The sequence below is a fragment of the Thunnus maccoyii genome, chromosome 14, assembly GCF_910596095.1.
Source record: "Thunnus maccoyii chromosome 14, fThuMac1.1, whole genome shotgun sequence".
NCBI classification, from domain to species: Eukaryota; Metazoa; Chordata; class Actinopteri; order Scombriformes; family Scombridae; genus Thunnus; species Thunnus maccoyii.
This window is the reverse complement of record NC_056546.1, coordinates 15,893,338-15,920,182: the sequence shown is the minus strand read 5'-3', so window position 1 is coordinate 15,920,182 and position 26,845 is coordinate 15,893,338. Positions and strand designations below refer to the sequence as shown.

At 41.7% G+C, this 26,845-nt stretch overlaps 1 protein-coding gene across 2 annotated transcripts in view; it reads right to left on the bottom strand.

Moving 5' to 3' along the window:
* Positions 1–2,647: 2,647 nt before the first annotated feature.
* The window catches only part of tp53bp2a (tumor protein p53 binding protein, 2a), a 33,897-nt gene continuing 9,699 nt past the window's right edge, over positions 2,648–26,845 (bottom strand). Inside the window, exons 3-20 of one of the 2 annotated variants that reach the window (XM_042433418.1) lie at positions 23,858–24,005; positions 22,628–22,741; positions 21,131–21,201; positions 20,244–20,345; positions 18,866–19,040; positions 18,464–18,645; positions 18,175–18,339; positions 16,064–16,111; positions 14,549–14,732; positions 11,948–12,070; positions 11,587–11,708; positions 11,050–11,458; positions 6,786–7,624; positions 5,711–5,848; positions 5,271–5,404; positions 4,779–4,945; positions 4,414–4,613; positions 2,648–4,003 (exon numbers count right to left, since the gene is read on the bottom strand). In XM_042433418.1, the coding sequence (XP_042289352.1) occupies positions 3,962–4,003; positions 4,414–4,613; positions 4,779–4,945; positions 5,271–5,404; positions 5,711–5,848; positions 6,786–7,624; positions 11,050–11,458; positions 11,587–11,708; positions 11,948–12,070; positions 14,549–14,732; positions 16,064–16,111; positions 18,175–18,339; positions 18,464–18,645; positions 18,866–19,040; positions 20,244–20,345; positions 21,131–21,201; positions 22,628–22,741; positions 23,858–24,005 (3,363 nt within the window). In that variant the 3' untranslated portion in view covers positions 2,648–3,961. The remainder of the gene's footprint in view (positions 4,004–4,413; positions 4,614–4,778; positions 4,946–5,270; positions 5,405–5,710; positions 5,849–6,785; positions 7,625–11,049; positions 11,459–11,586; positions 11,709–11,947; positions 12,071–14,548; positions 14,733–16,063; positions 16,112–18,174; positions 18,340–18,463; positions 18,646–18,865; positions 19,041–20,243; positions 20,346–21,130; positions 21,202–22,627; positions 22,742–23,857; positions 24,006–26,845) is intronic. The other variant, XM_042433419.1, reaches the window with a different exon arrangement.

Genomic DNA, 26,845 nt, shown 5'->3' with positions numbered 1-26,845 from the left:
ATAATTGATTGATTGTGTTTAAAGGTCAATAACATTTTTTTACAGAAGCACGTAAACATGACCAAACTGTAGCTCTTGCTTCAGTTATTTTCTTCTATAAAACATGTTTTGGTTTCCTGTGGAAGACTCACATTACTCACATCCAGGCATGCAGACATAATTCCACCTGTGGCTCCTCATCTGTTTCCCTACCCTCCCTCTTCCTCATCTCCAGATCCTCGGGTAAAAATATGATGTTTTGCATTTCTAGATTGGGTGAGATTCATGGTGAGGCAGATCTATCCCAGAAACTGTGGATGTTATGCTCAACTTTTAATGAAGGTGCCTGTGAGGAAAGCTTGGCTCCATCACTCTCCAAAGTTCCTATCTCCAGAGATACACAAGCCCAATGAAATAACATGCCCACAGGGGATATGAATAGGATTTGAGTCATTATATAACAGCAACAACATAAATCAGACCTTTATCTGTGCACATACACCCTGCAGGTCTTCACATCACTCATAGAAACACAAAGCGTTCATGCTAGAGATCAATGAGAGCTCTGATTATGAAGCAAAACAACAGGATCTGTCATTCCATGTATGACTGCCTCTCTCACTTATACAGAACTTTTAATCCATTATAAATGTATGTGTCAATTATGAATGCAGTTAGTCATGTACAGTAGGCAGCATCAATGTTGAATTCAGCCTTTTATCGAATATTGCTATTCGGCAGGGGATTTGTACAGCATAGGGGTTTGTGTCTTAAACATTCAGCTGTGTTAACCCCATTGAACTCACAAAGGGACAAAACAGAAGAACTTCAACGGAGCCTACAGAGTCACTGTCGGGTGTTACCATGGTAACAATGGTACCTGGAGGAGGGGTGGAGTGATTTGTTCATATGTGGATGTGTGTTGTGGATATATTGCATCATAAGGTGCAGTTTTTATTGTTTTTCTCCAAGTGTGTCCTCACTAACAACAATAAGAAGTACAGGATCGTGGCTTTGAATGGATCAAAGTGTTTCACTCTGCCTGCTGTCCCGCTGCAAAGATCTGCAGAGACCTGCACACAGAGCACAGCTTACAGTCTAAACATAGGAAGTGTTATTTGCTTCTTGTGACATTGCTTGTATTACTGCTCCACAAGGTTATGTGTGAAGGAATACGTCAGGAATACCATTATTTCAGCTCATATGGACACTAACATGAGTTCAACTCTTAACCTAAGAGAGTTTCTGGTGTGACAGATGAACCTGCACTCACCAGTAATCATTTGTAATTTGTTTATGCTACAGAAGACAGAGCACCCAAAATTATCATCATGACGGATGAAGACATATGCAGTACTCGGTACACCTATTACAAAGTCATTTCCCTCTGTGATTGTTGCCTTTCACACTTAATTCATGTTGTTTCTTTCCCCACTGTGTTGACTCTGTTGTGACCATGCTGTTTATTTTTAGATAAGTGAGGAGGAGGAAATGAAGTTATTATCTGGTAACACTCTGTAATTATTTAGCAATACAACAAAAACAATAGCCTTGAGACACAACATAGAAATTAGAACATTCTTTAATCTGTTTCCTGCTTTTTCATCAAGGACAGAAACTAGTTTAATAATGTTGGTTTATGCTGGCTTTGACAGAAGCATAATTAATGCAGAATGGAACACCTGTGTGATTAAAAACACTGTTTGTCCTAATACTGAACGCAGTAAATGACGCACATGGGCCCACCAGTATCCAAAAATACCTAGAAAATAAATCACTGGATCAATATTTTTGGTTCATGGTGATGTTTTGATGAGTCCACAGTAAAAAACAAACACTTCACAGTTTCAGGACTTACACACCTACATACCACTGATATCAAGAGATGACACATTACCACAGATAGCTGTTACATGCCGCCCCCCCAAAAAATCTCAGGCACCATAAAGATTCATTGAAACAGGCTCATCTTCTCTCTGAAGTCAATAAATGCTTCCCTAAAAAGTTACTGTGTTAATAGCTGTCTTTCTTTTAGCTAAACAACTTCACACATCCATCCAACACCTCAAGTACTCACTTACAGGCTACACACTCATTTATCAAGTTAATATAGCCTCGATTGTTACTCAAATATTGGTTCAAATGCTTTAAATCCTGTGTGAATTCCCTCTTTGTCAAGCTTACTGAGCCTAGTCTGACTTCTTTTCAGCCACTTATTTTCCTCTTCTGAAGAGACTGAAGAGAAAGAAAATGTTTTTTTCACATGTATCTTACACAAGCTACCATTTTACACAGGTTTCCCAAATATATACTTTCTTAATATCCAATATTAATCAATTCCTTATTACTTTTTACACAGGAAGCTCAGTGGAGTCTGAAGCACAATGGTACTAAAAGATGGTCAGGTATTATTTTTAATGGCTGCCCTGAATCAAGCGTTACACACTGTACCACTTATACAAGACTTACATATTTTGTAACCTGCTCCCACCATACTCCCAAATTTGAATTCATGCTCTGGGAGTTGAACACTTCTCCTTCTGTCCAGTAGAGGGCAGCAAATGTCCTTTAACAAGCAAATAGGATTTAATTTTACACACTGATGAATGGGTGTAGTCAGAGGTTTTCTGAACATTCACGTAAACATCACAATAATAAGAAGACTATATAAACTTAGTACAAAGTATTTTATTATAAATGTTTGAAACACTACAGCACATTTGTGGTTATAGTTCTGACAGAACGGCTAAAGAAAAAAGTAACAAAAATAAATACATCTGCAGTGACAGAGAGATGTGATGAGTTGAGTTTTGGGAGCTCATAATGTACAAGTTCCATCTTTTTTTATATAATCTTTTGCTTTCAAGAAATGATTCGATTTAGAAATTGTCTCCGACTTCAGAATATAGTGTGTCATTTCTTACTGATTACTACAAAAAGTCACGGTTTCTGGTATTAGGCTTCCTTTCTTAATGCACATTACTGTATTTTCATGGAATGGCTGTAATAAAACATTAAAATTCATACTGCATGACTTCTTCTTGGTCAAAGGGCCTCTTGAGAGTTTCAAAGTCCATTTTTATAACAACATAATTCCTACAGTAACATTTCACTAGTTTTTGTGACAAAAATACATGTATACACAGCATCTATGGCATCTCAACCATGTGCCAATGCAGGAAAAGCAGACTGGCTCTCTGGGTATCACGGACCAAAGAATGAACAGCAATAGATCAATCGAAAGCTTCATCACCGTTTCTCCACCAATCATTTCATTATCTATAAGTTTAGCTAGAACAGCAGAAACTTTTCACCTCCAGTGCAGATATACAGAGGCACGGTCACTCAGCACAGATGATGAGAAACAAGCCCCCAAAAGATTGTCATGGTAACAGAGCATTTCAAAAGCATCATCATCATCATCATCCACTCATTCATATCATGCAAAGTAGAGCCCCAAAGTGTGTTAGAAAATAACCAGAGAGCAAGTTTTAAAAGACTATTCAAAAGTGTAAAAATCATTTTCTAGCAATAAAAATACTGCTTGTTCCATTTACATCCCAACGTTTGAGTTTCTGTCATTTTAGGAAAATTACTTCAGACACTTATATCTGATTACAAAAAAAAACAAACAACAAAAAACAGTGGAATAAAGAAAAACAATGCCATTAGTGTCTTAAGTACACAGTACACAGTGTGGCGTGGAAAAATAAGTGAGGGAGTCCCTCTGCTGTAGATACAGAAAAGTGCCAGTTGGGCCAGAAAGAGTTCATAGCTGATCCTTCATATTGTTTGGTCTGTCCTTGTCTCTTCATTTCAGCAGTGTCCTTCTCTTCCCCAGTCTGTTAAAGCCTGTGTGTGTTATGTATGTGTATGTGTATGTGTGTGTGTGTGTGTGTGTGTGTGTGTGTGTGTATGTGTGTGTATGTGTCTGCATTTTGGAGTGTTGTGGCAAACTGAAATGTGCAGGGATCTTTGTGTTTTAAGCCAAGGTTCTCTGTCTTGGCTTTATTCTCGGGTATAGCTGTTGGAGAAAACAGGAGGACATGAATCAGAATCTGTTTATTAGCCAAGTACGTAAGCATACAAAGAATGTCTTATTGTTTGCTCCCATAAACGCAACACAGAAGAATAAAAATAGTACAAGAGTAAGGTAATCATAATGAAATAAGCAAAATAGTACTAAAATGAATTATTTAAAAATTTAAAATCTATTTACAGAATGGAATAATACTAGTTTTGAAATGGGATATAAAACTTGAAATGACATGTTGACTGTACTAAGGAAATATGGACTGCACTACAGAGAAAGAAATGAAGTATATGAAATATATGAAGGTGCAAAAACGAGCAAAAATGAAACATCAACATCAATGCTTCTGCATAAAATAAATACACTTATCATAATTACAGTTTCACTGATTCATGACTCACCCCTAGGAGGTTGCGGGGAATGTAACCCTCAGTGTCGCCCATGCGCGCCCACCACCATTCGATCTCGTCCTCGTCTTCTCTGCGGACGATGGTCATGCAGTCTCCCTCTCGGAACGACAGTTCATCGGGGTTTTCACCTGTGTAGTCCCACAGACCGTAGACCACGCCCCTGTTCATGATGCCCATCTTCTCTTGCACACCTGAAGGTGTAAAAAAAGCACACAGAAAAATAGTCAGCACAAGAGTTTTTGTCTGAACAGAAACGACAACACAGGACGGACATAATAAAATGAAAAAGTAAAAAGGTAAATAGCTTGCATAACCTAAATCAAAAAAAACTAGGAAATAAAATAGCTTTCACTGACCGTAGAGGAACTGAGAACACTGGGTGTAGCCTTCCTCCATCTCTTCACATTTATCAGCTGCCGTCTGCATGTCACTGTAAGTCATAGCAAAGACTGCTGCGCCAGACTCCACCAAGAACTTGCACACTTGCACATTATTGCAGGATGCAGCACAGTGAAGAGGCGTCCTGTGTTTGAGGTTGGGTGACAAGGGAAAAAAAGGAGGTAAGAAAAGAAGAAATACTTTACCCTGCTGCTGTGAAATAGTGCTGAGCTAAGCCAGAAACAACTTATACAACTTTAAAAATGCTAAATTTAATGATTGGATTTGGTGATTTTGGGTCAGAGCCAAGTACGTTACACTACATTCAGATTTCTGTAGTTGTAACTGGATCATACTGCAGGATGAAGGAGTTGAAAAAATCCTACATGTTTGATATACTGTAGACAGCTCTCACTCCTCTGTGGCTCAGTACTGATCCAAGACATCAACCATGGCAGCAGTAAACTTACCAGCCGTCACTGTCTGCAGCGTTGACGTTGACACCAAACTGAACCAGAAACTTGACGATCTCTGTATGTCCGGCACAGACAGCATTGTGCAGAGCAGTGATGCCTTCATCGTTGGGTTGACTGGGATCCTCCACCTGGGTTTGAGAAGTTATGAGGGGTGAAGTTAGACAGACTTTAATAATACTTTAATAGTACTAAAACTTAATAATAATAATAATAATGATAATAATAATAATAAGTCAAAGTTTAATTTTATCCTCAGAATAAATGTGAAATAATTGTATTTTTAATCATTTTTAGTACCGTGGTAGCCTACAAATGCAGCAGAAAATGTGTGTAAGAAATTTGCAAATGAGGAATGTTATATACAGTAGCAAATACTGAGAAACATACAGTCAAGTTTATATAATTAATAATATCTTGTGGAGAGAAACTCTTACCTCATAGATGATTCTCTGGACCAGGTCAAACTCTCCCTCCAGAGAAGAGTCCAGCAGAAGAGCCAGTGGGTTGAACTTCACTCTCATTTTGTGATCGATGCGTTCAGAGCCAACCTTGCGCAAATTTGTCCTCTTCCCCTAAAGACACAAGCATAATTACGCATCACGCAAATGATCTTAAAACAGCCATTAAAACACAGAAAAAAATAAATATAAATCTAAGACGTGAGACTGCTAGAGCCCACTTCCTGCTGAGGTACAAGTGTCCGCTCTGTGCTGTGTTCAATCTGGACTGAAAGAAGAGGAGGGACTTGTTTTTCCAGGTCTTAGTACATTGCTAATCCAGTTCATCAGCACAAGCTGTAAGAAACAAATCCATTTCTCTAAAAAGATGATTATGCAACCTGATTAGGAGCATTTCTCCATCAGTGAAGTTAAAAAAATATTATGTTTCTCAACAGCTCTTGAAAGACGGTGACAAGAGGAGGGTATGTGGGAGGGAAAAGAAAATGGGTCATAACACTGATTTCTCATTGGTTCGCCTTTTTGGAGTAAAACCTGCCACCTCACCATAAAACCTGTTTAAAGAGGATCACTAAGAGCTTAACAGCAAGAAAATGTAAACTGGTGTTTATTTTCAACACAGAATGCATCTGAGTAAATGAGAAGGAGGTGGGACGTAACAGGAATCTGGAGGGAAAGTGGGGTGGGTATCCGCTTAGTGTAAGTAGAATAAGGCCCATTTTCTCCAGAAACAATAGCAGTACTTGATAGGTATTATTTCATTATATAACATCAGATCAGGTCACTGCTGTTGACCAGAGGGCTATTAAAAAGTATAATGTGAAATCTAGAGCCTGGGCTAATTGTAACCCATGACCTGCCCCTGTGGAACTAACAAACAAACATGTGAGGGGATTTAAAAACACACGTAGCGTAAAAGCAAACAAGGGCTATCTATACTGTGGACTCAGGTATGTGGTGACCACAGCCCTTAATACCGTGACTGATCAATATACCCGTCAACAAACACAAACTACACAAAATGAAAGCCACTAATGATGATGATTCGTACCGGTGGCAGAGTGACTTGACCAGTGACCTCTGGTGCTTTCATGTTAAAGGTGTCCTCTCCCAAGCTGTCCTGCTCTGCTCCGCTGGGGTATGGGGGTGGTGGGTAGGGGGGGAACTCTTCCAGGAAGCCCTCCGGAGGTGGAGGGGGCAGGTTGGGCATTGTGTCATCCAAGCCAGCAGAGGGTGGTGGTGGGAAAAGGCTGTCATCTGGTCTGGGGGCTGGGTGGGATGGAGGAGGAGGGGGGATAATGTCTTCGCTCTCTGGGATTGTTGAAGGTGGTTTGGTTTGTTCAGCAGGGGCTGGAATGATCTGAGATGGCACTTGTCCTCCCTCCAGAGACTGTCCCGCCTCTGATGGGTGGTTCTCTGCACCACTCAGAGGGCCTGGAACATGCGGCCCCACAGATCCCTCCGCTGCCTTCTCTGCCTCACTGGCATAGGTGGGAGTTGTTGGTGTAGTCACAGTGGTTTCCATAGCGGCCAGTGTGGTCTTCTGATAGAGGAGTTTCTGAATGTTGGGACCAGCAGGGCCCTCTGGTTCAGTGATGGAGCTGCGTTTCTTCAGGGGCCTGGGAGCATTGTAGAGCTTCTTTCTCAGGGCTTCCAGGTCCCCGTCACTCTGATGCCGGTAGGGGTTGGAAATGAAGGGGAGAAGTTTGGTGGGGCTGAGGGGACGGGGGATACGCTCAGTCTCTGGTTGAGAGCTCTCAGATGGGCTGGGACCCATGTGGTAGGCTCCATTGTGGTCCACCTCAGATTCTAGGGCTGGGGAACGGCGGTCCAGATAAGGGTTCTCTGGGTGTTGAGAGCCTCCACTGGGGATCACTGGTTTGCCGTACACTACAAACACAAACGTAGAATACAAATGTTAAGACTGCAAAGTATGTAGAGATGCTATCTTGTGTTACTTGTTAGATGTAACGTGTGAAGGGTCACTGAAGGTCTCATTACCATCGATCTTCTTTCTCTATCACACTGTATGAACTACTTTCTTGGCCCTATTTCACTGTTCCTTTCCCTGCTGCTTTTGATTTGTAACTTCTCAGTGAAGTGAAATGGATTTATAAAACTTTCACAACCAATTATGACAGAAAAAACACAAAGCAAAGCATTATAGCGTGATGAATATGAGATGAAGCCACATTACCGCTGCCTTCAACACGTAATTACAATGAAATTTTAATTATGAGATAGATTCTGTATTTAACCCCTGCGACAGAACAGAGCCCAAAGAAAGAGAACTTTAAATTGCATCGAGCAAAATCTGATAAAGATATATTATTCTTTCAACCAAGACACTTCTTGTGTTATTTGATGGCTGTAAAGAAACCTGCTTGTTCCTGTTCTCTTGTTGAATTACACATTTTTTCCTCTTTTCCTTGAGTATATTTACAAAATAATATTCATCTAATAGAGTTAGTCTGCATTTTAAGAAAAAATCCTCTGAACAGACTCAAGGTTGGAGAAAAATTTCTTCCATTTAATTTCCACAATTTCAGTCAGAAAGTAGCAGGTATGGTTGCTTGTGATTGTGTTTCAAAAGGGGAGATGTAACAGATGGCTTTGCCTCTCTAGCTGCTCCTCGGGTCAGTGACGTGTGAACATTTTCTTGTCAACCTGGAAAACATTACAGCCAGTTCTATTTGTTATAGTGTACCGCCCTCCTGGCCCGTACTCTGAATTTTATGAGTTCTTAGAGTTTTTAAATCAAGTTTAGTCCTTACAAATAAGAGGTGATTTTAATATTCATGTGGACGTCAATAATGATAGCCTTAGCACTGTGTTTATGTCAATATTAGACTCAATTGGCTTCTCTCAGAGTGTAAATAAACCTGCTCACTGTTTTAACCACACTGTCGACCTTGTTCTGGCATTTGGCGTCGAAATTGAACATTTAAAAGTCCAGAATTCTCTTTTATCGGACCATTATTTAATAAGCTTTGAATTCCTATTACTGGATTACACGCCATTAAGCAAAAATATCTTCACTAGATGTCTATCTGATAGTGCTGTAGCTAAATTTAAGGAAGTGATTCCATCAGCTTTTAATTCAATGCCATGTCTAAACAACAGAGGACTCTTATGCTAACTTGAATCCCTCCCAAACTGATTGTCTTGTTTATAATGCTGAAGGCTCACTGCGAATAACACTCAGCTCTATTACCCCTCTAAAAAAGAAGATAATAGAACAAAAGAGTTTAGCTCCATGGTATAACTCTCAAACTCGCAAATTAAAGCAAACATCGCGAAAACTCAAAAGGATATGGCGCTCCACCAAACTGGAAGAATCTCGCTTAGTTTGTCAAGATAGTCTTAAAACATATAGAGAGGCCCTCTGTAATGCCAGAGCCACCTATTACTCATCATTAATAGCAGAGAATAAAAACAGCTCTAGGTTCCTTTTCAGCACTTTTGGACCGGCTGACAAAGAGTCATAACTCTATTGATCCATGTATTCCTATAGCTCTTGGTAGTAATGACTTTATGAGCTTATTTAATGAAAAAATTCTGACTATTCGAGACAAAATTCATCACCTCCTGCCCTCAACAGACACTGATCTATACCCAAACACAGGAAGCATAAGGAAATTGTGAGTTATCTTTGATCAGGATACGTTTGGTCTCAAAATGATGTAGAAAAACTAGTCAACCCTTTTGTTACTTCTAAGCCGGATTATTACAATTCCAATTATCCAATTATCAGGCTGCCACAACAAGTCTCTAAAAATTCTCCAGCTGATCCGGAATGCAGCTGCACGTGTACTGACAAAAACTAGGAAAAGATCATATTTCTCCCATATTAGCTTCTCTGCACTAGCTCCCTGTAAAATCCAGAATAGAGATTAAAATCCTTCTCCTCACCTACAAAGCCCTCAATAGTCAGGCATCATCATATCTTAAAGAGCTCATAGTACCTTATTACCCTACTAGAACACTGCACTCCCAAAATGCAGGCTTACTTGTGGTTCCTATAGTCTCCAAAAGTAGAATAAGGCAGAGTAGAAAGAGGCAGCTATCAGGCTCCTCTCCTGTGGAACCATCTTCCAGTTTGGGTCCGGGAGGCACCCTCTCTATATTTTTTTGATAAAGCTTATAGTTAGGGCCAACCAGGCTCACCTTGGATCAGCCCCTAGTTATGCTGCTATAGACTGCCAGGGGACCTCATGATACACTGAGCTCCTCTCTCCTCCTCTCCCTCTCCATCTGTACGCATTCATGTCCCATTAATGCATGTTACTAACTCCTGTAGTTTTGAGCTTTCTCGTCTCTATCCCCTCTCCTCCTGTTGCTTTCTGCAAGTATTTCTGCCTCCTGAGGTGTAGAATCTGTGATTGCAAGCCACTCACTACCCCTGTGATCCTGCTCAATACCCACTGCTACAATTATTATTATTATAAGTCTTATTAATCTACTATTATTATCATTATCATTATTATACTACAGCTCTACCTGGAACTTGCATTGTGCTATGCTCTCTTTCCTCCTTCTATTTCTATCTCTCTCTCATTCTCCTCCTACCCCCCAACCCAACCCAACCAATCGAGGCAGATGGCCGCCCACCCAGAGTCCGGTTCTACTCAAGGTTACTTCCTGTTAAAAGGTTTTTCCTTACCACTGTCGCCAAGTGCTTGCTAATAGGGAAATGTTGGGTGTGTGTAAATAGTATTGTAAAGAATACAGTCTAGACCTGCTCTATATGAAAATTGCCCCTCTATTATAATTTGGCGCTATATAAATAAAACTGACTTGACTGAATATGCTGAATACAACAACAGCAGGGCAGATTTATCCTACAGTGAATATATAGTTATGTTGTTCACATCCATTACCTTTAGATATGACTTTGTCACACCTTGTTTTCTACTCGAACATTAGTCATGAGATTTAATATCACCATTCACTCCACTCAAAAGGATACTTACTTCAGACAGACTTTGTGCATTACAGTGGATTGATGCTTAAATCAAAGTGTGATCTTCTGTTTCTACATGTAATCCATTTAAATGCACTGGCTATAAGCTTGTTCTAACACAGGATCCTGTAAGATGTGACGTTACATTAAGCAGTGAGCTTAGAGACAAAGCATATTAGAGAAGATGGTGCTGTTATGACTGGGCTGACTAATAGAATTTAATCTATTCGGATAACCAATGGCCACATTCATCTGTGTTCACATGATCAGCTTTAGATAAAGCTTTACAGTACACTCAACGTCACTGTCCATACAGCCATTTAAAAAAGTTAAAACAACTGCATATTCTTACCACTGACAAATCCGTTGGTGCGGCTCTGGGCCCTGGTGAGAGTGCCCTGCAAACCAGGCTGGAATGGCTTCCCTGAGCCAGGCTGCTGTGTGTACATGGAGTAAATGGAGCTGGCCGCTAAGGTCTGGGGCTTACTCAGGTTGGTGTCTTTGGAGGAGGGCAGCTCTGGGGTGAAGGGCCGTACCGTGGCGGCAGGTGGAGTGTCTTGCTTGGGGGGTAGGGGGAGTGTCTGGCTCTGTGAGGGCGGGAGAGGGCCACGGCCCTGTGCGACCTGAGGCTGCTGGCTGTGGGGCTTGGCTTTAGGGAAGGTGCCTGTGTTGAGGCCTGGTTTGCCATAGGGCACAACACCAGGGCCTTTTGGTTTGGTAGGGACAGGTGGAGGCACCTTGACTGGGGCCTTGAGAGCAGACTGAAAGATGAGAGAAGAGAGAGACAGAAAATTAGATGCCAGGGTATATTGTTGCTGGTAATTAACAAATCTGACCAATTAGGTTTTCCTGTGAAAATGAAAGGAGTGTGTTTTTTATTCCCTCTCACCTGAGCATCCCTGACCAAGTCATCACTGCTCTGATTTTTTCGGAGAGAGGTGGTGGGAACCTCCGTTGGCTCAAACATGGAAACAGGACGCACCTTCCTGTCCTTCTTCAGTTCCGTTTCATCTAATCACAGACCACATGTAGAGGCAGCAATCAGTTTTGGCTCACATGTTCAGACACATAGTGATTCTGTGAAAAAACAGAACAAAGGCCCCTTTGGAAGCTTTTGTTCTGCCTTATCAACAGTTAATATTTTGGCCACAGTTACAGGAAGGTATTCCAGGGCAGTTTCTGTGGAAATGCTGTGTTTGTGTACATTAAGAGTGTGACTGCTGGTGATTGCATCTATGTATGTCCCTTACCTTGTTCTGTTTGAGAGTTAGAGTGAGAGGTCATTCGTGGCAGTGTTGAAGCTGGACCATGACCGTTGGTGTTGGACTCTGGACCTGCAGAGCTCCAGTCTGCCAGCTTGGATGATTGAAGGCCTGGGGGATACACAGGAGAGGAGGAAGATCAACAGAAAGTTGCGAAGAAGAACAGAGCATCAGAGTGGATTTTGTAGCATTTTGCCTCCCTCTTTACTCATTATTTGTTTTTTGGTTGACTGACTAAGACCCAGCCAGTGGCCATGCATGTCCGCAGACATCCACAGTCAGATGAGCTACAAAAGCACAGGGCTCTGTGCAACTGGCAAGATTAGCATCACATCAAAGCTGGTTAAAACATCATTTCCATCGCAGTGCCTGCAGATTGTAGTTAAATGCTCCCTCTCGAGAGGTGTTGTAAAAATACTCCAACAAACACACACACGTGTACAGCGTACAAGACCTGATTGGGTTGGTCAGAATCCACATAGAATGTCAGTTCAACTGAAGGTTATGTGTTTGTTCCAACTGACCCATTTAGAGCGGCAGAAAAAGAACTGAAGAGAAAGCTCAACAAACACGCTTTAACAAACAGCAGCAAAACAAGCAAACAGGACCAAAGATCCAGCTAGGAAATGATGAAAATATTATCTTTTCATATCTTTCCATATTTTTTCAGTGAGTCACTCGCATGAAAAATAAACACATTGAAAGAAAGCCGTTGAGGAGCACACACGCACACACAAACACAAGTGTGTACCTTTTCTCTTAGCCCGCAGCTCTTTCAGAGGCTTAAGCAAGAACATGGCTTCTGAGGAAGATGCATTCAAAAGACAAGAAAAACAAAGTAGCCTTAGAGCTCCAGATCTCCCTTTGCTCTAGACATGCTGTTGGCTGGGCCCAGGCAAGGGCCCCCCTGAGGGGCCATGCAGAGACCAGCACAACCCCTAGGAGCCTGCCTGATCCTCTGCACAACATCCCGGTTAGAGAGAAACTGGCAATGGGTGTACACTAGAGCAGATTCCTCTGCCTCCCCGCCCATCCCTATCTCTCTTTTTTCCATATTGCAAATCAACTCAGCATGCAGAAATAATTGCGTGCAACATCCTGACAGCTTGGGAAAAACCTGTTACATTTACTTCCTGTATGTGTTTTGTTGTTTTAATAGGAATATATGGGCTGATGAGGATGTTAAGAGAGAGAGAGGGAATAAGGACGGGGGGTGGTCCCTTCTGCTGTTGTTTTGTAATGACTAATTTTGGTGTTGGATCATTCATTTTTAATAGCATGAAGTGCACTGCTGGCCCACTATCCACTGGGGGACTGATTTAAGAAAGGCTAAGAGAGCGAGTCAGAGATGGAGCGTGTGAGAAAGAATTACTCATGGAGGATGGCACAAAGAGCATCTTTAAATGAGATATGTTGCTCTGGTCCGTCATCCATTTGGCCAGACGCCCTATATTACACAGCACACATGCTACTGCAGTCCATGGGGAGAAGATGCTGGTGCAACAGCAGCTTACTCTGCACCATCTCTCAAACTCGACTTTAAAATTTAAAAAAAACGATAAAAATAACTAATTAAAAAGTTATTCTGTAAAAATAACTTCTAGATCAGATACGTTGTGTGTTCAAAAGCAAAGTCAGACGTCCCCGTCTGTCTCTTCAAGTTTAAAATCTAGATTTTGCATCAATAGTTAGTTCAGATAAAAAGTCAGGACTGATCTTCTGAAAAACTTTGCAGTCGTGCTCAGCTTTCCGCTAACCTTCTGTCTCTGTCTGTAAATCAATGCTTTGTAATTTGGATTCGTTTGACTACAAAGCCCTGACGAAGATACAGAGTATTAATCTGAACCAAACAACAAACACAATAATTGAAGCTCATATTTACATAATTCTACAGGCTGGTCATTACGGTGAGCATTAATTTGAAACATTCACTAATTTGCCTGTGAATAAATAATGACTAGTGTAATGTGAGCTGGTATAAAGAATGGCACAGAAACACACACCATGGCAAAAACACTGGTTCAAAAAGTCGTTCACTCACTGCAAAACATATAAAAGTTCTTCAGAAAAATTCAGGAAAGTTGACGAAAGATTGTAATGTTCAGGTTCAGCAATACTAGATCACAACACACCATCCAGGATGGCTACCTTCTGAGCTCAGAGTGACATCAGCAGGTGTCCCAGAATCCTCTGCTCCTGCTGGAACCAGGACAGTCTTGTCATATTTTAATTAAAAAAAACAAACAAAAAAAACCAACCATACCTGACTCCATGATGACACAAAAACAAATGAAGGGCACACTAGTAATTTCTTTCTCTCTCTACTTGGCTCGTACTCTATCGACCTTTAAACTCCTCACTACTATATTTGATCTGGAAATGTAAGCTTCATTTTTTAACTCTGCTGCTGAGTGAGCTGTTGCTGACTTAACTTTGGCTAACTAAATTATATTTAAAATGACAGACAGGACAAAGTGGAAGCCTGCTGCCAAGTAGGCCCCAGCAGACACCCACGTCATGGTCAGAAAGGAAAAGGCTTAAGTTATGAGATGAGAGGCTGCAGGCGGTGCGTTGTCTCTGGTTGCTCACCTGTGCTGGCCTTGTTCTGCGGGTCGTGGGCTGGTAGGGTGGCAGTACCGTCTGGGTAAGCTGGTTTTACAAGCAGGTCGTGTCTCACTTGGCCCCGGGGCATAGTGGACGACTGGATGTATGGGCCGACCGCTGCCACACGAGACGGACCTGACTGCTGTCCGGCTTGGCCATCAGAGGGCAGCTGGACAGTGAAAGGGTTGGAGAGAAAAAAAAAACACAAGAAGAGGCTTTTAGAGCAGCAAAAGTCAGTGAGAGTAAGATGAAGTACAGTAAACAGTAGATACAGAATACACCATTCAGACACATAAACATATAGATAACAGAATGATAACAAAAAAATTATATGATAGTTTTGGTGATGGCACAAAAAAGGTGTTGGGATACTCAGCTCTGACTCAGTCAAAACCAGTATCCAATGATCAAAGAAAGCATGCTGGAGTTATTGTTCATATGGGAAACACTAACAACACTAAAAATCTAGAACATTTGTAAGGCTGTAATACTCAATGCATCCCAGAAAAAAAATTGTATGATGAATGAAAAATGGACAAACAACTATAATGTTCTTAGATCTTTGCCACTTATGAGACAAAAAATGTAAACTTTGGCCTGAGGGTGGCGCCAGAGCGTGCAATATTGTTACTGCAATAAAGTGAGTTATCATTTCAGTGGCATGACGTGTTTAAAGGTTTTAGCCTACAGTACATGTGGTGTTTGCTGAATGGTCATTACAGTGAAGTAAAGTGGAGTGACAAGTGGAATTTTACACCTGCCAGTGGGTGAGTGGGGCTTTTTGTAAGGTTGATAGATTACAGTAACTATAATTTATCCTTTGAAGACCATGAATGTCTGTGGAAGTTCTAAATTGTATGACAATCCACTCAACAGATGTTGACGAAGATGTTTTCCAGAGACAGAGATGTTTTACTTTGTTTAGACCAAAATGTTGGATCCTCTGAGCTCCGCCTTGAACCACTCACTTCAGGTTTCCAAGCAATTACAATGACTACAATATATTGCTTCAGGAAGACTCATGGATTACAGTTACTGATAAAAGATTTATCAAACATTAAAGTTCTCTAATGCCAGTACCACGATGCTTGTTATAGGCACATGCAATGCAGCCCCATGCTTTACAAGGATCTTAAAGCAACTAGGATAGTGGTGGGCTCTCTTATCTTAGGAGTTAGAAGACACATGTTATACAAACATCTTACATAAGAAATGAAATGCCAGTATGCTCTATATCCCCAAACAGCCTAATTAACTTTCACTTCAGATTTTGGTTAAGCATTCCTAAACGATCTTTCAACCCTCAGATAAAACTTATCTTACACTTCTGATGGATGACAACACACTGTGTGCCTTTAAAACAAGATGAACATGGTTCACTATGCCTGCCAAGGGTCAAAACAACTAATGAAACCAAGTCATGTGCCAAGTCATACTGAAGAGATGAGATCAGAGAAAAAAATAGACACAGATTTTCAGCTCCAATGCTAGTTTAATTACCTGAGGATGAGTGTCTTTTGAAGCCCTCTCTTTAACAGGATACCCATTCTTGAGAAAACAAAAGCACAAACATGCAACAGCAGTTCAAAATACCAAATAATCCCCTTTTTTCCAATCTAATATCACCCATTTCTTAATTCCGCCTGAGCTATGTTACTTATATAGTGCGAGATGACTCGAGGCTGGCAGCTCTCGGACTACCTCTCTCCAGTCAGTACGGTAATACGTGCTTGTTAGCTGATGTCAGACAGACGCTTGCTGTTTGGTTAGAGGAGAGAGCAGCTTGGATGGAGTGCGTCTTTGTGCTGGTGTAAAAAAGGCCCTCTCATTATGATTCCAGGCAGGCTGTGGGTAAATCACCTCCTCACTAGGGCCTATTCAGACCTTCATCTCTAAAACACACACACACACACACACACACACACACACACACACACACACACACACACACACACACACACACACACACACACACACACACATGGGCGCACACCTTCGCCTGTTCTGTTTCTACTTTAGTATAGATGTCAAGGTGACATCAAAAGAGAAACTGGGCTTCTTTAAAGCTGGATTAGGGTGCAAGTTTCTCATTTATCTAAAAGGCTTCCAGCAGAGCTTCAGAAGCATACGTTAAATCGCCATTATTTATTATTTATGTTCTAACTTACAGGCCATTTTAGATCTTGTACATTGCATCTTCTAAGTAAACATTGCATGCTGCATACTAAAAGGAGGCGATTTTTTTGGATCTACAGCACAGAAAAAAACATTTCTGATGGCACTGAATACAAACAGCTTGGTGCTTTGCTTTACATAGTTATGAATCAGCATTAAGTAATAAAAAAACAATCTTTATGGTTAATTGGCTGCATGTTAATTTGGTTGAAAGAAAGAAAGTTAATGTTGAAGGCCAATGAAACACCCTTATTACAGTAGGGTCCAAAGGTCCGCAACAATGGTCTCTGACTTTTGGACCCTACTGTATGTCTGATTTGATTGGGAAAACATAATTTAAGAAATTACTGCGTGGAGGACAGTAAAATTATTTGTGTTATTTAAGAAGGTGAAAACATAAAATCATCCAGCATCCTCTCAGAATGATTATGTTTCCTTTTTGGTCACCTTACAGTCCGTGCCTGCTCTCCCTACACAAGTATGAGTTAGATCTTCACTCGAACTCAAGCAGTGAACATGTTAATTTCTCTTCCACACGGTCTACTTCATAGATGGGTTTGTTGACTCTTTACTATTTACAGCCCCATGGCAACCTGTGTTCAAAACAACTCGTGGAAAGGGGAGAGAGGAGCAGAGGAGCAGGGAGACATCGGGCAGTGAGCTCATAGCCAAAACCATTACATCCATTATGGAGAGTACAAAGACTTGATTATTCAGCTTGCTGCTTTCTAGTATGTGTTTAATCTTGTCATGTAATTAATTATAAATTGTGCTTTAAAAAGCCAATTTTTTTTTAGTTGTTTTTTTTTTTTTGACAGTTGTTTGCCTTTAAGAAAACTGGTTATTCGTTTCTTCCTGTTTCTGTCAAGAGTGCAGCCAGAAAAGATAGCATCTCCCCTGACATTCCTGCCTGTCTGCAATGTCAGCCTGCACTCATTACTCCCCTACTCATCTTCAAGAGTTGTTTCTGCTGAATAACACAGCTGAGTGAAGTGAGATGCAACTCCGTGACATGATCAAAACAATGATCAATCCCCACCAGCTTTTTTTCAGACAGAAAGAGATCAAAGAATGGAAAAAAAAAGACTGAGGGAGTCTCTAGGTTTTCCCACACAGAGGATAGCAAGTTATAGGAGCCTTACGTTGGCATGGATGAGCTCTGAATGCCAGGGCATCTGAGGCTTCCGGAGGTGAAGAGACATACAAACAGCCTTTATTATGAGGCCACTAGGGGGAGCTTTGATCAAAACCATTTCTAACAGTTATTACAAGCTATGATGAATATTAGTGTCCTGACAAAATGTGAGTCACATTAACAATTAAAAGGTAGGTCAAGACCTTTCACAAAATGTAAAAGACGATACGTGAGGGTGCTCCACATCCTGTTGTGTGCATGCTTTTATGTTGTTCTGTTGTCTGTGTGTGATAATACTTACAGGCAAGTTCTCTTTCTGCTGCAATGCTGCCTTCTTCTTCCACAGCCGATCTCGGAGCTCATTGATCCGTTTGTCCATGGCGGCCACCTCCAGGTTGCGCTTGTTCAGGCTCTCTCTCTGCTGCTGCAATTTAGAGTTCTGATCCTGGTTGAGCTTGTTCCTCAGCTGACCACCAAGAAGGATAAGACACAAGGACAAAGAAGAGTTAAACATTTGTACTCATTTGGATTGGATTGTAGTAGTGTGATCCTTATACTTGTTTATCTCAGACACTCGCGCAAGCACACACCTGCAGCTCCTTGTAGAGGCGGTCTAGTTCAGCCACAGAGCTCTGGTTGTCATGGAAGTTGTCCATCTTGCCATTTTTGAGCAACTCCAGCTGTAGGCTAAGCTCCTCCACCTTGGACGCCGCCATCACCAATTCTCTCTGCTTCTGCTGGAACAGGTTGTTCATCTGCTCGATCTCCTCAACTGTAGAGGGAGAGCGAGATATCATGAAGACAGACAGCCAAAGACAGACTTTGAGTAGTCTTCATAATAGCCATAATCTTGTAAAATCACCCATTTATCGGAAACATAAAGAAAACACAACACATCCTGATTTGACATCTCATTTGACTTAAAGTCACATGCTTCCATATAATATTCCAAACAGGCATCTAATTATGAATTCACAAATCCATGAGCTTACCCAGTTTGCCATTGCTGAGGCGTTTCTGCTCCACTTGGCCCTTGAGGGCCCGGACCTTCTTGAGCCGACTTTCTTGGTTCTCGATGTTCTCCCGGAGGCGCTGTAGCTTCTCCTGCTCAGACGCCTGCTGCTGCTGACGCTGCTCCTGCTGCTTCAGGTAGCGCAGCCGCTGCTCCTGGAGAGACAAAAGGGAGGAGCAAGGGAGCAAGAAACAAAAGTCATAAAAATAATCAAACAAATAAATCCCTTTTAACTTTTATGAGCGGCCCATGTCTAAGCATGTTTTTCTCAGCAGCTATTGTCCAAGGCACTGAACTACACACTGTGGTAAGATGTTAAGGGGCTTACTGCTGTAGGAATATGATTCCTTAATGTAAATCTCCTGCAGACTGTTACTATAAATAGGTTAAATAAAGGTTAAGAAAATATTCTGTGAAACTCAACAATGTTTAACTTTCAAAATCAATCATCAGTCTTGAAATATGTGCTATAAACCTGACAGAGCTGTCTCAAACAGGTTCTGAGATGAACCAAACATTGTTCCAGGTGATGTGTGCTGATGGCAAAGCCTGTTTGTTTACTCGATTTGTGTGCAAGTGTACGTGACTAGTTTAAGTTACATTCCTTGGCTTGCTATAGTATCCTCAGGCATGCACACTAACAGTGTTTGGATCAGAAAGCTAGAAGTGGCTCAAGGACACATAGGTTACAGCCTGCAGGGATATTATACAGGGAAACAGAGAAAGAGATGACTCAGTAAAATTATGTTTTCTGGATAAAAAAAAGACACAAGTTAAGTTTTTTTATAAAGTTATCTTAATACAGTATACATGTCTGGATCAGCAGAACGGAAACATTTAAAAGGTGCCTCAGGAAGAACCCAAAAATGCGTAGGAGTAAAAATGGTCAGCCAAGTATTAAATTATAACATGTCTATTTTCTGTCAGATGCCTTTCTCCTGTCATTAATAAATCCTGAGCAAAGTGAGAAACAAGCCCTACGCAAGAGAAAAGAGATCTTCAAATACCGGATGAGTCCTGTGCAGTGAGAACCCAAAACATTCATAATATATCAAATTATAAACACTAAACCTGCAGCCATCCGCAGTTCATCTCACCTGTCTATCACAAGCTCCACATCTGAGTATCATCATTTCCATAAGTGCACAAGGCTTGTTTTACATACGGTACATTTCTTCTGTGTACCAATTTCCCACTTTCTCAAAATAACTCCCTCTTTAATCTCTTTCCACTATTTTGCCTCTCCTCCTCTGGCTGTTACTTTCATCTCCACCACTTAACCTCTTAACCCCCTGTATCCACCCAACGTTCTACCAGCCCATCCCCCCCCTTTCATCTCGCACTGTCTCTCTCTGCACCTTGGAAGCGAGGAGTTGCTGTTGAGCTTCTATCTGCTGCTGCTGTCTGGCGGCCATCTCTTGTAGCTCAGCCAGCGTCATATCCATCCTGGGTGTTGCCACCTGTGCAGGGATAAATAAATAGACAAAAGGAGTGAGCACATGTGAACAAGAATGCACACTCATCCTTGTATTCTCCTTCTTTTGTTTTTAAGAGTAAATCAACAGTGTGGCCTTTAAGTCAGAAAAGTAACAGACAAAATGTTTTCAAAAGCCAAACACATGTGGAAAGATGATCAGAGCATCAAAATACCTTTAACTTCCTATTCAAACCATCAAAAGAAGACTGATGTAGCCCTTTGTTGTGATTTCAAGAGTTGTAGTACAAATGAAAAAGACGAATACATTTTTTTTTCGTGAAGGTGACATTCTCAACTTTGTAATTATCTCAACATTCATGTCCCTGTCATGATGCCCTGATTAATTTCTAATTTGCATTCATACACTGAAGGGTGTTTTTGAATGGAATTAATTGCATCCCTTAGCAAATCATCCAGTCGGCTTGTTGTTAAGTTTAGAGAAGCAACATACGAGGCCAAAGAATTTGTGTTAATACCAAAATATATGACCCACATGATAGTAATAAAGTACAAATGGAAATGTCTTGGTGACAATGCATCATAATATCTCCCACCTGCCATGAGCCATGGAAACTACTGTATATATGTAACTCAAATTTTATTTCAGTGAGGTGCAGCAAAAAAAAAAAAAAAAACAACCGTTCCAGGTCTTCAAGGTACGGATAACGCAAACATCATTTGTGCTGAACTGTGTCAACTAAAATATTTCATAAAAATATATATCTGGCTGGATTATTTAAAATGTCTCATAAGAAGACAGGAACTCACCCCATTCTCCATCCTTCTGTCCGGGGGACCCTTCACTCCGTTTCTCTTCGGTTCTGAGCCTCTTGACCCACCTGAGTAAGCAACATGATGAAAAACCCCATCAGACATCACAATCTCTTACAGAGCTGCATGAAAGACCACTGTCTCAGTTTAGTCCAAGCCAAGAAACAGCAAACTGGGTAAACGATCGGCCTTTACAGACAGCTGTGAAAAATGATTGGAACTTCCTCTCGCCTTTTTTTTGTCTGTCACTGTCTCTGACAAACAAGCATACACAGTTAGGTGTATGCCCTCCTCTGGATTTGCTGCAGGGGCGGGTGTAGATTTGAAGAAAGCAAGTCTGAGACTGGCCAGTGCTGAATGGTCTTAACTCTGGGAAACAACAGGGATCAGTGCTCTTTGTGACTTGCAATAATCTCAGGATTTAACCTAACACATAACAGCCTGTGAGTGGGTCCCACGACTGTATGTGTACGTGCTTGTCTGCCTACATGGATGCACTTATGTCCGACATGCTAGCGGCATTTGACTGCTGGGGGGATCTGACAATCCAGATCTCATCTTTAAAGCCCTGGCCCATGACCAAAGCCCTTTAGCTTGCATAATGGTTTTAGATGACCCTTGACAAACAGTAAGTATGTTAAATACATAGACTGTTTAAGTGTTATTTTAACATAAGACCATGCTAAGACTCAATGAGAGACTTACTGTATGAAATCACTCATCTAGCTCCATACAGTGGAGAGTAAATCTGGTCCTCTGACCTGTATATAGCTGCAGCATCAGGGTTATGCAAACTTCTAACTGACTTTTACATACTTATAGTTTCCATAAATGAAAACTATAGAAGGTAATACAGAACTGTGTTACAGAGACTGAGCAGGGCTGAGCTAACAGTGTGGGAAAACAAGAGTAGGCTAAGATAACAGGAAAGGAAAACAGCCATCTAATCCCTGGGCCAGACTCAAGCTGTGAGGGGTAAAAGGGCTTAGTTACGCAACTGGGGGCTGAGAGGATAGCACACGACCAAAATACTAGGGTTTTTTGTGTTCCTAAGAAAACTGAAAAGTAACAGGCTTATGACGATGTGACTGGGACACCCTGCATTCAGCCTGGCCTCTACCAGTATGGCTAAATAAGGCTTGTTCAGGGATTTGAGGCCTGCTAATATAAAACCCTTTCCTGGATAAAGGCAGTCTTAGAGAACATTTTCCAAACCTCTGCAGTGTAGAGAGGAGAGGTGGACTGGTTCAAAACAGGCTGTTAATGAAAATTTCCATTCCCGAATAACCTCCAGAGAGGTTGTATGTATGTTTAGAGGCTGCAGGCATCTCTGGAGTTTACCAAGTCTGTGTCAAATGTCTTTTCTGTGGAGGACAGCTCTTGCCCAAATCATGACTCTTATGTGAGAGAAGTAAACCCTCACTTGTGTTTCATTATCTGTTGCATGCGTGGGTCGGGGTGCGTGTGTGCGTGTGCATGTAAATGAACACTTACCCGACTCCCTGCTAGGGGCTCGGTTGTGACGCAGAAAGAAGCGCACCTCTGCCCTGTGTTGTCCCCATCGTTGGAGCACATCCAGCATCCTCTCCCCCTCACCTACAGCTCGCTCTGCAGATGTAATACATAATAACACCTTAGGGCTCAGGGCTGGGGTAAAAACACACCCATAAAATGAATATTTAACATTTTTAATTATATTAAGTCGGCAAGATTAGAACATGTGACAATACCAATGTAGGTCAAGTGTGCGTATGAGGTTTGCTTTGTGAATCCTGTCCAACCAGTAGCCTGACACTGCCGGCCTACACTGAAAAGAGGTTCATTTCCTCAGCATCATCTGCAGCTGGTTGATCTCTCTGAGCAATGACCTCAAGGAAAACAACTGTGATTGTGATGTCAATTATTGTGGCTGGTACTGAGCCAAAAAGCTCATCATCCATTCCTGAGACATTTTCTCTAACCTGCATAAGACCATTTCATTACATAAATGGACTGACACGTTACAGTCAAGTAGAGGTCAATGAAGCCAATTTATTATAACGACAGGACTGCAAAACAAATCAGTAAGTACTGTAATGTACAGATTATCATTAGCTTGAATCTAAACTTGATGCACAATGTCACTGATGTGTTTTCAAGGAGAGACAGCAATGGCCTGCAGTGAGAAATGGCTGCATAGTGAGACAATCTTTTCAGCAGTTAGCAGTCTCCTTTCAGGCTACTTGTGGAAGTACTCAAACACAATAATTGGCACTTTCTTCGCTCTTATAGCAGCATCACCATGGAAACAGTTACGCACCCTGGCTCCTTGAGTTCTGATTTTGAATACTTCCTGACTCTGAGAGATGGGGAAAATGGGGGAAGGCATGAAATCTCAAACCCTCCCTCCCACCTGAGAGATGTGGGAGATGTCTGGGTGGTTGTGTTTGTTACAGGGATTATGGGCTCTACTTCATTTGCATTTCAGAACCAAAGGAGATAAGCCCTTCAAAAAGAAATTACCAAGCAGTTGACCACACGGCTAATCTCCATATATGGTCTACTTCAGAGAAGCCATTTCCCTCTAATTAAAGGAAGAACACAAAGTGTCTGTACAAGGAACTCCTGTCCCTTGGGATACAGACATGTTCCACAAACAAAACAGCACGTGACTGAAAATGTCCTGTTTTCAATGATGAGTAGATGGATACAGATAACACCGAGTAAACTGGCACAGTCGCTCACCAGATCCGCGCCACATCTCAGACAGGTGGCAGTCCGTCTCCCCTGGCTCCTTGCACAACTCCACCACATCCCGGCACAGCGTCTCCGGGGTAACGGGAACCTCAGTAAAATGCTGGTCATTGTTACTGAGGTATACTGTCAGGAACATCTGAGGAAAGAGAAAAGCAGATGGCAGGACAAATTAGACGGTTAAATAACAACACAAGATGGAGGATCCTGGTGGTGGAAGCAGAATGAATGCTGTAATTCTCTGGAATTGGTGTCTTATTATGTTTTATCGTGTGTGTCCTCTCATGGTTGCAGTGATTCACAATCGTTGAAAAAACCTATTTTATAACGTGTTTTATACCACAATTGACTGCTGAATCCTTGCTCCTCTTAACCGGCTGGTTGGGGCCGCAAGTAATCAACAACTGCAGTGAAAGGCATTTCCGGCAATCGGCTAGGCTAAAAACAAGTCTGTTACAGGCCACATTTTGACCTTTGTCGTGGCTCAAAAACTGACATCCATAGAAAAGTTTGGTCTCATCTTCAAGTGGAGCATCTGCAGATTAATTCCATACCTGATATGTTATGATCCACTAAAGTTAAGCACAGTACAAGGTGAATAAATCTCTGTTTTTGTTGTTCATCGCCATCTTGACTGTAAGGGAAACCGGGTGGGACAACTGAATGAGATTCAACTCTTCTTTGTTTGGGAGTGGAGAGGGAGGTAGGGAGGGGTTTTATTTTGTGTGGTATGTTCAAACAAAATATTCTAAATAAATAACCGTGTTTAAATTGAGAAGTTTGGATTTGTTGTACCCTGACACACCTAGTGGAGATCTGCACGCTACTGAATGCACTCTTCTAGTCTTCTTATGGTTTGATGTGTGTGTGTGTGTGTGGGCGTGCGTGCATGCGTTGACATGTGCGCTTTGCTGAAAGCAGTATCAGTGTCCCAACCCTCATTCCTCTATGTCAACACAGAAATCAGAGGCCAGCTTCCCGAATTCCATTTCACCAACTACGGCTGTCACCACCGTGAGAGATCTCTCAATCCCACACACACACACACACACACACACACACACACACACACACACACACACACACACACACACACACACACACACACACACACACAAAAATATCCCTGCCAAGCACTCTGAAGAAGCAGAACTGGAGACCTCTGGAGAAGCCGAATTTGTAAGTCTGTGTGACTGACACATGGTTGAGCCTGGCTTACGACTAAAGAGAAACGGACTATCTCAATGAAGCTGTCACTGATAGAAGTGGAATGTGGAAGTCTTCAGTTACTGCAGCAAAAAATAAACACACTGAAACTGAGCAGAAAGTTGAGCTGTCTAACAGCAAGCATCTTTAACGTTCAAAACTGAAACTATGACAGCTAGTGTACTGCTGACAAACATTGTTCAAGAAAGTTTCAAATCAATATTTATATAGGATATTATTTATTTTTATAGCTATAACAGGCATCAGGAGTCCAGTCTAATAAAAGACTGTCAAACTATGGCCGTGACAGTCAATTTACAAATACAAGTCTGGGAATTTAATGTCATCTTCTGCCTGCGTGATGCTTTAAAACCTATACAAACACTGACAGAAGCAATGAAAGTGAAAAACGTAGTCTGTCTGTAGTCATAAACAGATGTATGCTTAAGAGGCTTTTAGGGTCGTGTCGTACTATGCTTCCAGCTGTAATCTGATCACACGTTAGAAGCTGGAGCTTTGATAAGGCCGTAATAAAACCAATATTATAACATGAGTGCCCTAGGGCGTGCCAGGACCTGACTTATTGAACCGTTTGTTTCAGCTCCGGATTTTGGCAGACAATGTAAAAGTATTCACAGTGACTTCAGTGGTTGCTGCAATGGATAAGCAGCAGCAGCCAAAGAACTAGAATAACCTGGAAAGCATATAATTGTTAGGATAGTATTGTTTTTCCTCTCTCATTGTCTGAAACCCCCAGGTTAGACTGTCAGATTTTTCTATTCTCAGTAGGCTGCCGTGAATGGCCGTGCCTACAGGGGCATGGTGGGAACATCAGGTCAGCAGGGTCACAGACACAAAGGGCTTGGAAAGGGGGCGAGAACATGCAGAGCAGCTGCAGAAACAAAAGTATTTGTGTTGCTTTTGAACTGTGGGGTGAACTGAGCAAAAGTGCAACAGCTTTAAGATAAGTGGCTTTATTTCCCTTTTCCTCTTCAAATGAAACTTCCTGAGTGAGTGGGCAGGTGACATGTTTCCTCTGGACAATCTCCATAGAAACGATACACAACCGGACCAGGTTTGTTTGACGCTGTGATGAGGGGAACGGGAAGGAAGTAAGGGGTGATGGTCTGACTCAGAGGGCATGACTCAACTGGTTTGTTCCGTGGGGATGTAAATGAAAGATCCCCATCAATAGAGCAAATCAGTAGCGGTGACTCATCCTTGTCAGTAATCTACAGTACAGGAAGCTGTGAACAGACTGTGTTCATCACTGCCCATGGAAGACCTAATAGCTCTGTGGTGGAAGACCACCCAAGAGAACAAAGTCAAAAACAAGACGTATCCTCCTATCAGCTAATCAGAAAGGTTGTAGTGTTTGTGGTATGTAGTTGTGAGCTAAACTGAAATAAGTTACCACAATGAATGACACTGTCAGAGGCAGTAACTAAAAGAAACCCTCAGCTGGGGTCAATTTCACGTATCTCCCTTTAGTAGAGGATTCCAAAACAGCCATTCAGAGATCTACGCAGAGCAGCTGACATCATCACAACTTCCCAGCAATGTAGGACATTCAAATGACCCTGTTAATATTTGGAGAGTGAAAGAGAGACAACAGAGCGAGGGGGGGTTGGAGGCTGGGAGAGAGTGGGAGTGAAAGAGAGTGAGGAGACAGAAACACTGATGGGAGGGGACTGGAGTCTTTGGGGGTGGTGGCTATGCCTACACTGAAAGCCAATTCTTCTCAGCACTAAAGTTAATGATCCAGGGCCATAG